The sequence below is a fragment of the Convolutriloba macropyga genome, chromosome 11, assembly GCF_964194025.1.
Source record: "Convolutriloba macropyga chromosome 11, txConMacr16.3, whole genome shotgun sequence".
Lineage (NCBI taxonomy): Eukaryota > Metazoa > Xenacoelomorpha > Acoela > Convolutidae > Convolutriloba > Convolutriloba macropyga.
Window position 1 is genome coordinate 768803 of NC_134478.1, and position 17615 is coordinate 786417.

Consider the following 17615-nt stretch of genomic DNA (forward strand, 5'->3'; position numbering starts at 1 on the left):
ATTAATAACAAACAATATTTTATAAGGTTTTGAAAGAGATGAGGGCAAACTTACAGGACAAATAAACGCTAGTGAAAAGCAATCAATCGACAAGGTCTTGAAACAGTGATCGTTAGTACTCTGATCACTGTTATGAATTTGACCGTTTTCCACACAACAGTGGCGAGTGAACTGAATCCAACTGCTTTAAAAGTGGATCAAAAAAGCTGATTTCACATGACTTCTCGTCCAGTGTTTTCATTATCTTTAAAAAGGTTGTCAGGCTGTGCTCCCAAGACGGAATAAAGTTTGTCCAGATACATGTCTTTTAACGCGGATAAAATGAATTCGTAAAAATCCTTCAAAGGGCAACGGATGGTTTTCGCAACAGTAGTAAGAAATATGTACACCCTATATCACTTTTTGGCTCATTTTACCCGAACAGAATTGATCACGCGCGCAGATGAAAATTGTTGGCAATTCTTAGCAATCATTCTCTGTATGTTGGTGTTGCCCGAATAGTTAATTGAGTATAATTTTCGAATTCCCAACAGAGGATGAATAACAGAGGGTTATAACTTTAGTCTAGTTTTATATTTGCCGAGAATGCATTTGCGCTGTAGCAAAAACCTGGGTCTCTAATGTCAACAAAAATCAGAATATTATTTCATAGGCAGGCGAAGATTTTCTCCCTCCCGTCAGAGATGAAAAAGAGTGCATTTTAGCTACATGTAAGATGTCCAGAAAAATGCGTTTGAACCATTCTTTGTTTTGATGAAAGTTTTACGTACAAACACTATTAGACGTTAACTCAAAATCTAGCTCGAACTTGTATCATTCAGACAGTAATCAGATTCTTTTTATTCAATACATACATGTCAATTAATTCAGACGTACTTAATTTTGACGCAATTGTTACTGGACTACAACAAGTTTGAACACAAGAAAGACAAGTAAAATTAAAGGAACAAAAAAGCCTTATAATAGACAATAGACTAAAAAAATTGAGAGTTTAATTGTTACTTTGTTCAGCAAAAGATCAGTCGTTTTCGACAAGCGAAAAAATTGTCATGTCGAAAACTAAAATTGCAATTAAAGAGCTTTTTCAATCAGCGAAATAAGAAATTTCAACATATTCACGAAGAAGTAATTTAGTACAAAAAGAATTCATCAATTGAAGTAAAAGGCTGAGATACAAAAGGCCCTGGGATAATCCAAAAAACGTACAGAATATCCAGTTTCCTTTTTTTTCATCAAGAAATCTTCAGAAAGAAACAAAATAATGTAAAGAAGCTAGAAATAGAAAACACAGGAAAGCAGAGGTACTTTCAAAGCATATCATAGATCGCTAAGAAGAAATGAATGTAAAGCAGCAAAAAAATCTTCGGAAACTACGTTTAAAAAAGTCAAATTATAAATTTTAATCTATTCTATAACTGGTCCATGGACCAAAACCTAATCATCAATATAAATCTTCCTAAAATTTGCTAAAATGAAAGAACAAATCAAAACATGCAAGTTTATCCAAATTGACATCCCTCAGTCATACAGTTTTTTATCTGTATTTCTAAAGGAGAGGAGCTAAGTCAAATTAAATTTGCTGTGATCCAAACAAATTTTAAACATCTTAAGAATGCATCAGTTCTGTTCACAGAGAGTAGGTATGATTCATCAAAGTTCAATTGAATGTGATCTTTTCCTCCTGATGTACAGTAAGAAGAGAAATTTTTCCTATGAAAGGTTTAATACGTGAGAACTAAACAAAATGTCTTGAAAAAGTGTCAATTTTAGCAATAAAACTTATATATGAGTAATCAAAAAAGAAGCACACATTTTTTTGCTTGTCTGGTTTAGTTGAAGGAGACAATTCGCTTCAGTATATATCGTCTTCATGAGTAAAATCTGACACAAATATGTTTCAAAAAAAAAAATTGATCGAAAAAGTTTTGAATGGGTTAAAAAAGTAAATTGTATATTGAATATGATTTTTTCTCTTAATATACGTGTCCAATTGGATTTTTTTAAAAAATTGAATGTTGTTTCTTTACTGAAACCTAATAGAAAAATGTTTCTTAAAAAATCAAAATTGGACATGTAAAGTAAATATTTGTCATGAATGATCAATTGTACATCATTTTTTCTCTGAATTTGAAAAAAACTACAGAGTGTCGATTTTGGTCATATGAAGTATATGGGAGTCATCAAATATCAACTGTACATCATTTTCCCTTTTATTTTTATCAATATTACAGCAAACTCTAACTGAATGAAAGTTGAAACTTGAGGAGTATTTATACCTCAAAGGTATTGAAAACTTTCCTCTCCTATTATTCAATTCCAAGGGGAAATTTTTTAGTAAATAGGGTTTCATAAGTGGAGAATGAAACAACAATGTTTAAATAACATCAAATTTTGAACATTCAAATTGTATACAATTCATCGAAGGTCAATTGTACATCACTTTTTCTTCTTTATGTACAAGTCCAAGTGCAAAACTTCTGAAGCAAACGTTGTTTCAAAAGTTAAAGTTCAATATAGAATAACTTAGCAAAACAAAATTTGCCGTAAAAAATACACAAGTCATCAATGTCAGTTGTACATCAACTTTTCCATATAATGCGGAAGTTCATGCGAAACAGTTTCCCTATATATTTCATAGGTGGAATCAAACCCAAAATTTTATTAAAAATATCAAATTTCTTCAAAAAAAGTATATAAGAGTCATAAAAGTTCAATTGTACATCAGTTTTTAACTGTTAATATTCAAAGCACACACTAAAAATTTAAAAAAAGATGTTTCCTGAGCAAATACCAGCAAAAATTGTCTTAAAAAACGATTTTGGTCTTATAAGTCATAAATGAGTCATGAAAGGTAATTTCAACATTATATTTTTCCTCTTATTGCACCAGATTAAGAAAAACGTTTTTAAGTAATTGTTTCGAAAGTGAAAACTGACTCCAAAGTCCTTTAAAAACGTCAAGTTGGTCAGATAAGGAGATAAGGTATACATGAGTTATCAAAGGACAAAATTGTTTCAGTTTTTTCCTCCTTATGTAAATGGTTTAAAGCAAATTCGGCCAGTTAAAGTATATATATATATATATATATATATATATATATATATATATATATATATATATAAATTTTAAGTGAAAAGAACATTTTAATTTCTAGAAGTTCTCAAATATGTATTGGACCAAAGCTGCCGTTTTAATTTATATTAGCTCCCTCACTTAAAGGCATAAATTTAAAAATTGTTTGATGATGGCTGGGAAATGCTGATTGTAATAAATTTCTATGTTTTGATTTGTTGGTTTTCGTAATGTAAAACTTCCCGCGGTGGAAAAATTTCAAGCACTGTATAGTTAACATTTCGTGACAACTAAAGATTGTCGTTTGTCAGTCGGTGAGAGGCAAAAATGGATTGCGTGAAATTTTTGTGAGATTACCTAAATTGCAACCAGATCTCAAAATTACTTTCTTTTGTTTGGGTTTCTGCAAAGGAAATAAACTCCAAAGAAATTACTCGGAAGATATCACTGATATAAAAACCTTTTAAATTTTGAATTTAAAATAAATTTGAAGTGTTTTCCTGATGGTACTAACATTGACATATACAGGAATCATTATTAACAACTCTAATCTTTTTGTTTTATTCTCAGTTCTTGAATCAGTAATATCTTAAAGAAGTACTTTAAGAGCCAGATAATACTCTTTCTACAATGATTTTTTGGCTCCGTGTTGTACAGCCTCATAGCACAAGTCGACTGAGGACAATTAATCTTGTTAATTATATAACCACAGATATGCATCACATCCATATCAGAATCAGAAAACAGGCAAATAACCAGCCATGTTTACAAAAATTTTGAGCAAAGCATGATTAGATATTTCCAATGTGTGAAGAAAGATATCACACGATTTTTGCGATTGGAATTTTAGGCGATATATAAACAAAACAGAATTATACATGCCTGTAGATAAGTTTCCAAGGAACAAAGAGTAAACGATCATCTCTACTTTTTAACATTAGAGTTGAGACCAGATACGGATTAGGCTAAATTTTGATACTTTGGAAGTCAATAGAAAAGCTAAGTGTTCAATGAAATTAAACAGAACTATATTCTACTTCAGTAAAATTGTTCTCTGGATTTTATCAGGAGTTTATTAAGCGAATAAGAACCGCTGCTTGTGGCAATCAGGTTTTTAAAGTACCCCCCCAGTATTAGTAATACTAATTGTTCAATGAAAGATGTTGCTAACCCTATTAGTGGAAGTTGAAGCTATAATTTTAATTGGGTTTCTTCTGCAGACAATGTTGTCCAACTTGCACGCTAAAAATACTAAATTGAAGTAGCATCATATAAAAACCATTGAGAGTGCAAATATTTGCAAATTAAATTTTTCAGATTAGCTTTGCTGATTTATAGTGCTTTGCAAACTAGGTAATGGCAACCTTGTATCTTGCAACACAGAGGCAAAAAACCAATTGAGACAAGACAATCAATACCAACTTTTAAAAGACGTCTTACAATTTTTCAGTCTTCGTTTTTTCTTTTTTTATGAGAGCTCCTACAAAACAGGGAATTTGAACAACCCTACCCAATACGTTTTGAAAAAATCAGCAGAACAAAGACAAAAAAATAAATAATTACAAAATTTCTTCTTTGAAGAAACATCAATCCCATTTTAAAAATCTATCTATGTCTCGTTTAACTTTTGCATTTTCTTTAGGCCAGATGGTTTTTCTGCAGCCACTATCTCTTTTTAATGAAGGAGTTTAAAACCAATCAGTTTTTTTGATTTGATAGGAAAAATGAAGTTTCTCTGTGCAAAAAATTACAAGAACCACCACATGTGCAAACCAGAACCTGGATTTTTACGAAATTCTCTCCAAGGCCGCACAAGGTCTTGGATAGAAACCACACAATTGATTTCAAGATCATTAAAAGACCTCGCGTGGTTTTTAAAGTCACTTGATTTTGTTACCAAAGATTTTTGTTCAGCAAAAAATTCTATTTAGTTCACTTAGATCCACATAATATCTTTTTTTTTCTGTTAACAAGTATACAGTCGGCACATTTTGAAAATGTGTGCTTTAGGATTAATTTGATATGTTGGTGTGAGAGTCACCAAGTTCTGTAAAGTCAATAGTCGTTTTCATGCGTTCTTTCATTTACTTGGTAAATTTTTCTAACTAATATTTCTTATGTTTCTATTGTCTTTGCGGAGTTAAGTCCCTTGTAATGTTAAGTCCTCCTTCGAATTTGTTTGATGAATAATTGTGCTATCAGAATCAGGAGGCCTCGGTTTAGAAAAATCAAGAAATTTAAAGAATGAGGGAAACAAACAGTTTTGATACCTGAACCAACTCTTCCGCTATTTTGTAAGAAAGGGGCTTTCCAACTGGTAGATTGTATCCAATTGGAATATTGGAATACGTTGAAGATGCATGGTACAAAGAAAATACCTTATTTTTGTGTCATATCATGTCCATTTTCTAGTAAAAAATTTTCTGCAAATTAAAGCAGATGTATGCTTAATGAGTTCTATTTAAAATTTTTCAATTCAGTTATATTGCTGCAAAATGATTGTCACAATTAGCTCTGGTCTATTACCGCGTGTTCACTGTCATTTGTTTGAGCGCTTCTAGCAGCGTCTTTTGTCATACCGGTTATGCAATGACAGATTTTTAAATTAAGTAACAATTTAGCAGACACATTAACATTGTTTTTCTAATTTAAGAAAAAAATAACTTCTCCGCAAACTAGTTTCATGAAATTAATTAATAGGACATAAAACGAATTAAAAGAACACATTAAACAAGGCGGCTCGGTAATGTGCGATGGCACATAAGGTTCCGACCCCGCCCATCCACAAATTTGGCATAATTGTCTACCAAATGAGGAACAGATAGAAGAACCCAAAAATTATTTTTTGCGATTCCCAAAAAAACCCAAGCCTTTTTCAAAAAATTCTGTATCAACGATAAGATAGCCTACAAAGCAAATAACTCAGTGGAGTAAAAGTTGATGAATTAGATTGCTGTAATATGTCAATATTAAGAAAGCGAGTCAAGACGAAAAGCAAAATCAAACAACAACAACAACAAACATTAATTACATCAAAAAATTTATGTCCCTCTTAAAAACTAAATTTAATAACAAAATCAACATACCTTTTGATAAACCCAAAACTAAACAAAAATAACTTATAAATCCCCAGAAAACATATGCGACCAGTCCATAAAAAGGTTTGGTAACAATTATACAAGGAAGAACAAAAACAGTAAAGTAAAAAAATTAACTTATTTTTTTGAAACAGTTAACTTCAAAGTAATAAATACCATTAGGAATCAATTAATTTTGCCACAAATTTACGATTTCCACTACTTCTATAGAAGGGCATTAGGACCTGTCCTTATTCATTTTTTAAAGCGGCTAAAAAGAACAACAAAGAACAAACAAAATTTCAATTGAAACTTGCCAGAAAACGCTGTCAAAACCGTCAAGCCAATTTTTGGCACTCAAAATACATTTGATTGCGCCTTCTTCAAACAGCTATAATTTAGTATGTGGCTATTCATTAGAAAGACTAGGTAACAAGCAGACAAAAAAGCGAAGTGCTAAAGTATGTAATTTTTTTTTCGAAACAAAATTACATTTAATGTCATGAAAGGCATTAATAACAAAAAGAGCTATTTAAAAAGGGTCGTTTATTCAAAAAAGGCCCTCGAGACCTGTAATTATCCAGAATATTTCTTGCATCTACAAAAAGAACGTCAAATATGACAAAAATCACATTAGTTTATATTTTTTTTGTGAAAAACCGGTGTCGAAGCCAGTAAGGTCATAACAAATTCTTTAAAAGATTTTGGGACACCGATCCCTCTTGTTCCTGTGACACCCATAATGTTATTTTTGACCTGTAGTTAACTAACGAGATTAGGTAACAAAAAGAAACATAAAAAGAACAAAATTGCGAAGTTGAAAAAAATTTTTTTTTTAAATTTTGGAAAACGATTGTTTTGATCGTCATGAAAGCCATCAGCTATCTACTAATATCAGAATATCGGTTCTTCTACTCTTCTATGAAAAGCCAATGAAAGCTATCACTATACAGGAAATTTTATACGACCGAATTGACAAAGTATAAATGACAGTTAGAGACAAAATTAAAAAATTCAATTGATTTCTTCAAGAAAGAGGCGTCGAGGCCGTTAAAACGATGATGTATATCTTTCAGAATTTTAATATGTTCAATTGTGCCTTATTCTGAATGCTAATGAGGTGACATGAGAACCGTCAAAAATGTGATAATGTGACAAAATTAGAAAACGTGAAAAACTGGCGAATATCAAAACAAAAAAAATCTGAAATCTTGTGGTGTCAAAGCCAGAAAACAATAATTTCAAGCTTAAAACTGCAACTGAGAATAACTGTTAAATAAGTAGAAAGAAGAAGCGGTCGTTTTTTTGCTGACGTTAAGCTGGAAGTTGTACAAATTAAGAAAAAAGTAGAGAAAAAGTTAATTAAGCCATTATTTATTGAAAGGTCAATTATTTTTAAAAAAAGAAACGACCATAAATTTTCAACTAAAAAACTTAATGCTTTAGCTTGGAGCTGCTTAAGAAGCAAATCGGTTGGACCTATCACTCCTGAGCTTTGATTTGATATGTTCTGTTTTTTATTATTAAAAAAAGTCTTTTTTTTTTAAAAAAAAAAGACCGACTGATTAAAACCCGATTTTTTTTGGATTGTAACAGTCCTAGAATGGCCAAAAACAAGCCCTAATAATACTTATTGTCCCTTAGGAATAACTGATTTTTCGAATGTTGTAGATATAGATAATTTGTTTGTTGAAAACTCAAAATAAATTCTGCATTTTTGATAATCAACGAGTAAAGTTGGCAGAAAACGGCAAGGTTTTAACTACAGTGCACTCTCAGCGGACTCTGAAGTAGAAATAGCCCCCCTCTGAGTCTACAAAGATTTTTTGAGTGTTGTTTGGGGATGTACTGTCGGCAAATTTACTCAAAGTGGACTAAATTAGCTTATTTCGTGCTGTTTTTGATGAAAAAGTCTAAATTTTGAAATGTTTATCCAGATTTTTTGACCAAAAAAATTAAATCAAAACAATCAACAATGCTTGTTCGTCTTCAAAAATAAATCAACGACACTATTCTTAAAAATTATAACAAATTTCAGCAAAATTGACGAAAATTTAGGCAAAAATTCCGGAAAATGTGAATAAAAACAACGTGAATTCACTCTTCTTTTCTCAGAACTTTAAACCTCGATAACTCTCTGTAGAAATCGAAAATTAAAAAAATCTTTTTAATTCCATATTCTACGCTGGATGAGCTTTCTAAGGATACCAGTCTCAACTCTCTACGATGAATATATCGAGCGGCGAAAATTCACGGAACAAAAAAAAAACCCAGTTGAGTATATAGTTCCTCCCCCCTCAAGAGGGTCGGAACAATAAAGAATAACACTACGCATCCTTAGAATGAGTACACAATACAGCAAACAAGTGAAAATCAAAAAAAATATTCAAAAAGTTACCATAAAATTTTCAAAAACTATTGGTACCGAAGTCTATAGAAACCATAGCAAATGGCAAAAACTACGCCGCAACAGAAGGCAATGAAGAACAGGATCACAAGAAAAGCGACGAAAACAGGCACACCTCAAAAATCCACTGAATTTTTTTAAAACAGTTTTCAAAGTTATAGAGAAAAGGCAAGTCTTTAGCTGGATTCGTTTGCTCTTCATTAGCAGCCAATTGAAATTTTGATAATTGGAACTGAATATTGGAACTGACCACAAATTGAAAACTTAAAGTGAAAAAAAATTGTAAATACTCGCGTTTGTGGTAAACAATTGACGCCAAAATATTTTGGATATCAATTGAACCTGTAACCCAATTTTTATTACGCCTCGTAAGGAGCCAATGAGACCAGTTGTTTATGCTTCTAAGAAACAGAACAACAAAAAGAACTACAAAACGCTCAACAAACCACTGTAATTTTAATAAAACAAACAGTGTTTAAGTCATACGAGACATAAACTTCCCATAGACGAAAAACAAAACAATTATTTTTTATTGCAACATTTGCATTGACTTCTTAAACTTATATTTATAAAACTCAGGAGGAGAAACAGCGAAAATACTAGTCAAATTGCCGCAGGTAAATAAAATTTTGTCAGGAGAAACTAAAAATTTCTTGAAACGCCAACTCACTCCAAAACCTACTCGACTCTTTGTTGCCTTAAGTACTCTCGAGTGATTAAAATAAACGCTCTCTTTCGAATTCGCATTGACGTAAAAAATGTCCGAAAAAACATAGATAGCAGGACATGTCTCGACCTATAATTCAAAATAATTTTTTCGACTAAATGAATAACTAGACCTAAAATGGTCAATTTGACCACGAATGTTTTAACGCATCAAAAAGTCATCACCTCAATTTGACATCGAAAATCACAAAAACGTGTGAAATGATTTAATAAATACGCAGCCGGAAGAATTTTAGAGATGACTTGAAGTAGAAATTTGACCCCACTAACTGGCTTACCGAACTTTTTGTATGACTAAAAACTGAGAAAAGAACGAACAAAAATACATATTTTGAGAAATGCATTTTGATAAAACCGAGAAAAAAGAAAAAAGATGAAGGACAAAGTCAAAAGTAGTCTTCTTTAGAAAACTCGCGAATGAAATTATCCAGAAAATGGAGAAGAGCTAATTGACAACCGTCAATCTGAGAACAAACTTTTTTTGTTTGTTGAGTTGCTGTGTTGTGCTCAGCCACTCTATATTTGAATGAATTATATCAACAAATAACAAGAGTATCAGCAAAAAAAGTTCAGAACGAAAAGAAACATAAAAAAAATTATAATTTTTAAAATTTATTCAATTGAAAAGTTCATTGCATTGACTTCAGTGGCACCTTCTAGAAAAAACACCTTAAGAATTGTTTATATCAAAGATTGAACAGTAAAACACATAAGAGAGAAGGACAAAATAAGAAGAAATCGACGGAAACAGGCAAAAATGGCCAAAATTCCTACATTATCTTCATCGAAAACAGCTGAAAATAGATATCAACTAAATCAAAAGGAAAGTATTTTAGCCAGTAGAAAGAAAGGAAGACAGGGAAAGTAAGACAAATTAATCAACTAATTGGAGCTGCAGAACAGAATACAAAAACTGCTTAAAAATCATCCAACATGGCAAAATGGTTAAATTAGCTCAACATAAAATCCAGAGGTGTAATATTTGCTTCAGAGGTCCGAAATTTCTCCAGAGATACCATTAATGGTTAGATAACCGAAACAAACAACTAAATTTGAATAAAAACTGAGTTGAAACTATAAAAGTGCTTGAAAAATGACGCACAAAATAAACGCTACTAGAAATTTTTTGACAACTACTTATTTGGTTTTTTCTCTTAAAAAGCGGAGTGCAAAGAAAACCTCTCTCTTCTCTTTTTTCAGCAATTTGACCTTTTTTAATTTAATTTCCTGTTTTGAATACATTTCAAAAATATTATCAAAGAAGACGCTCCACAATTACTCCTTCTTGAGAAGTAATAGAGGCAGAGCACATCCTTTGAATTGTATTGAACCGGGAACACTGCAAGATAGCCATGCTCAGCTTACATCTTCAAACAGAACAACTTCATAAGTCATTTTCGAGTCGTAAAAAACAGAAAAGATCGCTACTATGAACCATACATCTTATGGGATGTGAATCCCCAAATTTTGCAGTCTTCCGCGGTTGACCAGACTTTCTAATCAAGAAACGAATTACATAATGTAACTTACTTACCATAGATGGACCATATATGACACATAAAAATCATAAAGTTTTTTTTGTTATCTGGTCTTGCGACGATTCGTAAGTTACCATTTATGGTTTGTTTTATGATAAGTAACTTTCCATTTTTTTCTTTTTATGGCGAAGTTGATTTTTCGGCTAACATTTAGGGTACGTTCTATGGTTACTTAGTTACAATATATGGTCCGTTTTATGGTTAGTAAAATACTATATATAGTCCTGTTGTGGCTAGTAAGATACCATATATAGTTTTATTTCATTAACAATATGATACTTTAAATGGTGTCTTGATGATTAATAGTGTACCATAACTGGTTCCTTCCATGGTCAGTAAAGTCTAATATATGACTTGTTTGTTTAATGGTATGTAAATTCACATATGTGTTCAATTTTGTGGTAGAACAAAGAACCTGTTGAAAAATCTCCGAAGTGCTACGCTATGGTTTATTATGTGTTCAGTCGTTTTTTTTCGTTCCGGGCTTGTGATCGGCAGTGGCGGAGATATTGAAAAAATTATTGGCGAATTGAGAAGAAGCAGACGGTTAAAACAGCGCTCTTAAGCTCTCTCCGAACAATGATATCAGAAAGAATGAAACAAAAACTGTTTGATTGATTTGATTTGCCAGAAAAATAGAAAAACGTATGGATGAAATTGGTAATGCCGTTTCTCCGTTTCTCTTTGGGAAATTTTATATATAGTAGGGTCAATAAACATTTTCATTGCATTTTATGATAAAAGAGGTATCATAAAATTAAATTCTCGGATCTTTAGAAACGGAGTTTTGAAGCTGCAAGCGCCCTTTTGAAATGTTTATAAGTAAAAATTGTGATCTTTTTTGTTTAGTAAATATCCATGAAATGCATATATGGCGTTTTATGATTGGTAAGTTTTTTTAATGGTGAAAAACCTGGGCTATAATCGACTACCAAGAGCTGCGATGTCCACTCTCTCTTTAAAGTGTCTTTTTTTAATTAGTTGCAACAAAATAACTGTTAACTAACTTGAAATGAGGTTAAAATATTCCATTGAATTACATAATTTTTACAGTCAGTTAGTTAAATTGTTTAAACAGGCTAGCAGGGTCTGCTTCAGCTTAGATTGAGAGCCCTCACCAACCGCATGCTGTTCACATCGAATACATTCTGGAACTCTGGAGAGCATACTTCAGGTTTTTCAGGACAAATGATATTCCGCAAAAACCAACTGAAAGTTAGTTTTCTTCGCAGTTCTGCCACTTCGAACACTATCACTTCTTCGCCGGTCGGACCCAATGGAGGCAAAACATATGGCTTTCCGCGTCCTCGCCCGCCAAAATCTCGAAATATGCCAATTCCAAAACTCACTTGGGAAATTACGTTCATACAGATGTCAGGATCATACCATGACTGAAATAAAAAATATTTCCCTATTTCGGGAAACAATAAATCTAATGACAAAAAGCGATGGTCTACAAAAAATCAACTACCCCTGTTGAGGACAACGACAAAAAACGACAATATTTTGTAAGAAATCGTAGTTTTCGTCGTTTTCGTCGCTTTGTCGTCCTTTTCGTCGTTCTCATTATTTTTCGTCGTTTAAGTCGTCTTTTAAGCATAAAAAATACTCGTTTCTTTGTCGTTTTTTTAATCGTTTCTTACGCCGTTTTTTTCAAATGAAATCATCGTTTTTTGACCGTTTTTTCGTCGTTTAATTGCTCTTTGAACTAGTTTTTCCTCTATTAGACCGTTTTGGCATAGACATGGTATGGCTTGATAGCGCAGTGGTCAGTGCAGCAGGTAATGTATCGGGAGTTCAATGGTTCGAATCCCAGTGGGATCACGTTTTTTCGAACGATAATTAAAAAAACGATAATTTCAAACATAAAACTAACGACGAAATAACGAACAAAACGACGATTACCACGTAAGGACTTTGATCGTTTTTGTCTAATGAAAACAATTAAAAAACGCGACAATTTCTTACAAGTAACAAACAGAATTCCTCAACACGGGTAACTGCGAATCAAGGTGGATATTAACTGTTCAGATCTTCTGTTGCTTGGTCAGTGAAAAGTATTAGTTTACAATTAACGTAATAAAATTTTGATAGGGGTTGATTAAAATTGCCATATGATATCCCCCCAAATCACAGAAGATATAAAATTTTCGTAATAAGTTTTTATCAGAACTTGGCAGTTCTTATGGAATTTTGATTCCATGTCCTAAAAAATACACTACATCTATTATCAAAGGGTTTCCAAAACAATAATTAAGATTATATACTTGTGAAAAAATTTGCTGGCACAAACCAACCCGAACACACACAAACACATAATAGATACACGTGTGTGTTTAAATCTACTGGTGATTCTGGTCTCTTGAACTGAGACGAAATAACTGTTTGTCACTGCTCACTTTTGAGTCTCCACAGTTATCGGTCAACTATTATGGTTTATATTATATCCAACCGTAATTTTCCCCTCCGGCTTATTACCTCAGTTTCGGAGACTACACCGGCAATTACTAGGGGTCCTTGGTCCCATGCCCTGGGAACAAAAAACAAAAAACACTAAACCCTCTGTTAATATGATGTCAAAATAATCTTTAGATATATCTAAGTTTAGAACGAAATGAAAGGATGAGAAATATGGCCATTTACGATCTTCGCGAGGGACGTACTTAATTATTGAATAACGTTATGTTATCGCAACATTAAAACTCTGGTTGACTTTTTTGCAGAGACTACATGTTTTTTACTATCATTTAAACACTTACAGCTAATTTTATTCCTATTGGTCACCTAATAATGATTAAAACGTCTACTATATAACAAGAAAACAATGCTTTTCACCTTTTTAAGCACAAAAAACGTTATTTTGTTGCTATGCAAAACCTAAAATCAATTTTTCTGTTGCTTTTTGGCGTATTAACCTACTTAGTCCATTACTGTCAATTGTTTATTACGGTATTTGAGCCCTATTTGAACTTCGATGTAACTGGAGTTAGCGAAACTGCTTGATTCTAGAGAGGAAACAAGCATAAAGCATTAGATATCAAAAACTGGAAAGTACAGTTCATCTGTTTTTACAACTCGAAGAGAAATATCGGAGGTGTATCTTGTCTCTCGTGCCTCTATTTAAAGAAAAAATTTTACACTGTTTTGACTTTTTTAACGATTAGACCCCTTTTCTTGCAAATCTTGCAAGATAACCATTTTTCTGGCAGATCTTGCAAGATAACCATTTTTCTGCCAGAATCTTGCAAGATAACCATCCGGTCTCGCCTGGGGTAGACACTCGTGCAAAAATTGCACGCACAAACAAGACCAAAGACGCGTATACTAGCACATACATACAACACGTACGCACAACACATATCCGGGTCAATTTCAATCAGTTAACTTGTAAAATCTTGCGAGTTCTTTTAAGCTAACCATTCGACTTACAATTTCCTATAAGTTAACCATTTGGCTTTAAACATGTTGCTACACGCTTGAAACATGTTGCTACAAGTCATGGAAAATAAGTTCTTACAAGATAACCTTTCTGCCGATATTGTTGCAAAAAACAAAAAACTTCCCAATGTGAATGTAAACAGTTATTTAACCCGTAAATGTTGATTTAACTAAAATTGAAGGGGAAATATTATTGATAACTATTTTTATTTACATAAAATTCTAAGACATGTAGATGTCAAAGGTAATAACGAAAGTCAATCAAAAATCTCATAAGCTATTTTTATGGAGCTATAATAAATAAACAAAGCAGAGTAAACAATATTTTCCACCATCAGAACCTTGGCTCCATCCGTAAATGCGGAAGTGTTGTCTTGCAAGATCATTCAAATCTTCCAAGAGATTCTTGCAGAGCCCTGCAAGATTTAAAAAAATATATTGCAAGAATTTGCAAGGAAATCATTTTGAAACAAGCAAAAGTAGAACCAGAAGGGACCAGAGTGTTGTTTCTGATCAGAATTTTTATAATGGAAACAGATTTAGTTCAAATAAATCCTTAATATTTTTAGGTTTTGCGAATTGATACAAACTTTCACGTATATTAGTTCTCTGCCCTCTGTGCGATTTCTGAAGTCAATCAGCTCCAGGTAGTACTCAGCTGGTGGCATTCCAAATGCTTGACCATATTTTATGTAAGTTTCCAACTGGAAGTCACAGCATCCACCTGTAACAAACTATCCATGTTGATATTAGTCGCCTGATGTAAAAAATACAAGTAAAAATAGGATGTCAAAAATATAAGTCTCTTGATAAAAAATGTTTCCTGAGGATCAACAGTCAAAAGTTAACTGTTGTTGTTGATTGTTGATCCCCAGGAAAAATTTTCTTGCTATAAATGTTTTCATAATAGACAAAGTGGAATCATTAATCAAGTTCATTAATTAATGATCAATTAAATAATTTCATGTGATTGGAAGAAAAAGGCCAGTATATTGAAAAGGCAGGAATTTTAGTGGAGTTACGGACAAAACCAGTAAATACTTCTGACGGGGGATCAATTTTCGCATTGAGTATTTCCAAACTCAGATCCATCTATTTCAAAAAATTGAGCTCAAAATGACAGCACTAAGAGTTTTAGGACTAAAAAAACTTGCCCTTTACATTAGCCTAAATTTGGAGAGGTCTATTGGACTTCAAAAGAATTTCAAATATTCCGCCAATATTCTTTGAGTTTAGTTTTAAAAAAGTCAAGTATCAAAAGAAGAAAAAAATAATTATTTTACCGTTATTTTCTCCGGAAATCGTGTTTTCCCATATAAAAACAAAAAATTTCTTCCAACGATTTTTAAGATATATATGATGATGATCAATGGCTAGTGGAATATTTTTTTTTCTATTCAGTTCTCCTGACACCGCTATGAGCTTGAGCCTTAGTTATCTATTCATCAAATCGGTTAGTTTTGTGGTCTGCTTGTAATTAGTAATAGTGGTTTTAATATTATTAGACTCCTATTATCTTATAAGTTTTCAAGTGGGTTGTACAAAAGTATGCAATTCAACTCTATTCAATTTTTGCAATTGTTCACAAGTTTCATTTTCTTGTTATCTGTAAAATTGGTATTTTTCCCAACTGAACTAGGACCCGTATTTGTATATTTATAAGTGGAACATTTATAAAAAAAACAAGCCGCCTAATATACATGAAAGGAAGCGCAATACAATATAGTTCTGCAAACAGAAAAAAGTTAGTACACAAAATTGATTTATGCGTTTGCTTACATTTTTGTTTGAAGTTTGAAATGTTTACATGAGCAGGCTTCTCATTGTTTTTCCAAATATCGTCTTTGCATTTTACTTCTTTTGGGGGAGCCTACCGTGATAAAAAGTTCTCGTTTTAGTTGAACCTAATTGTAATTTTCAGGCTATAAATTCTAAAGTATATCCCGTTTTCGCGCAATAAAATCTTTTTTATCGAATCATTCCTTTGAAGAAACATGAAAAAGAACAGAATTTCAAATTCAATTATGTAAAAGAATGGTAAGCTGTGAATGCGGTAAAATTAGTCGTGAAAATTTTGGGAAGGCAGGTTTTAGTGGTGGCAACAAATCACTGCTGAAAGCCCAATTCTTGCACGTATAAACATCAGCTATCTTTCACAGTACGTGTAAGAGATGATTAATTGACCAAATTTTTTTCTAGCATCAATCTATCTTTTTATATTTCTCAAAACTTTTTCTAACACAGAAAGTCTGAGATACAGTTTTTGTAAAAAATGGGCCCATTTCTTGTATGAAATTCAACGTATCGCAGTCGCTGTTTTCTTCCATCTAAAGGAGCGGCAAAATCAAAATTCACATAATTCACCGTATTGCTAAGAAAATTTGCCTGAATTCAGCGCAGTTCAGCGCAAACCTTAGCGTTGACATCTTGAACCGGGAAACTTGAATGAAAATTTCTTCCAAAAAGTTTGTAAATTTTAATTTCCTTTTTATACACCTTTTAATAAATAAACAATATTCACCGATAGTAATCTTAAACATCACTCATAGCCATAAGAGTTCAAAAAGTAGCACGGTTATCAGAGTGAGAATTTTCACCAGGTTGCGTTTAATTTGTGTTGTTTCTGATCAGATTTTTTATAATGGAAACAGATTTATTTCAAATAAAACCTTAATATTTCTAGGTTTTGCGAATTGATACCAACTTTCACGTATATTAGTTCTCTGCCCTCGGTGCGATTTCTGAAGTCAATCAGCTCGAGGTAGTAACCCGCTGGTGGCATTCCAAATGCTTGACAACATTTTATGTAAGTTTTCACCTGGAAATCACAGCATCCACCTGTAATAAACTATTCATGTTGATATTAGTAGACTGATGTAAATAAAATAAATAAAACATAGGATGTCAAAAAAATAAGTATCTTTATAAAAAATGTTTTCTGAGGATCAACAGTCAAAAGTTGACTGTTGTTGTTGATTGTTGATACCCAGGAATCACTTTCTTGCAATAAATTTTCTTTTCATAATAGGCAAAATAGAATCATTAAATTATTCCATGTGATTGGAAGAAATAGGGCAGTATATTGAAAAAGCAGGATTTTCAGTGGAGTTACGGACAAAACCAGTAATTACTTCTGACGGGGCAAATTTTTTGCATTGAGTGTTTTAAAGAGATTTTCCAAACTCAGATTCAACTATTTCAGAAAATTTAGCTCAAATTGATACCACTAAGAGTATTAGGACTAAATAAAACACTTGCTCTTTACTTTAGCATAAATTTTCAGAAATCTATTAGACTTGAAATGAGTTTCAATTAATCCACCAATATTCTTCGATTTTAGTTTTAACAAAAGCCAAG

General features: G+C 32.2%; 1 protein-coding gene across 1 annotated transcript in view; it reads right to left on the reverse strand.

Annotated features, from left to right (window-relative positions):
- Positions 1-11875: 11875 nt before the first annotated feature.
- Positions 11876-17615, reverse strand: part of LOC142349703 (uncharacterized) — a 43591-nt gene continuing 37851 nt past the window's right edge. The window contains exons 8-9 of the mRNA XM_075401434.1: positions 14849-14982; positions 11876-12211 (exon numbers count right to left, since the gene is read on the reverse strand). Coding sequence (XP_075257549.1) covers positions 11915-12211; positions 14849-14982 — 431 coding nt within the window. The 3' untranslated portion in view covers positions 11876-11914. The remainder of the gene's footprint in view (positions 12212-14848; positions 14983-17615) is intronic.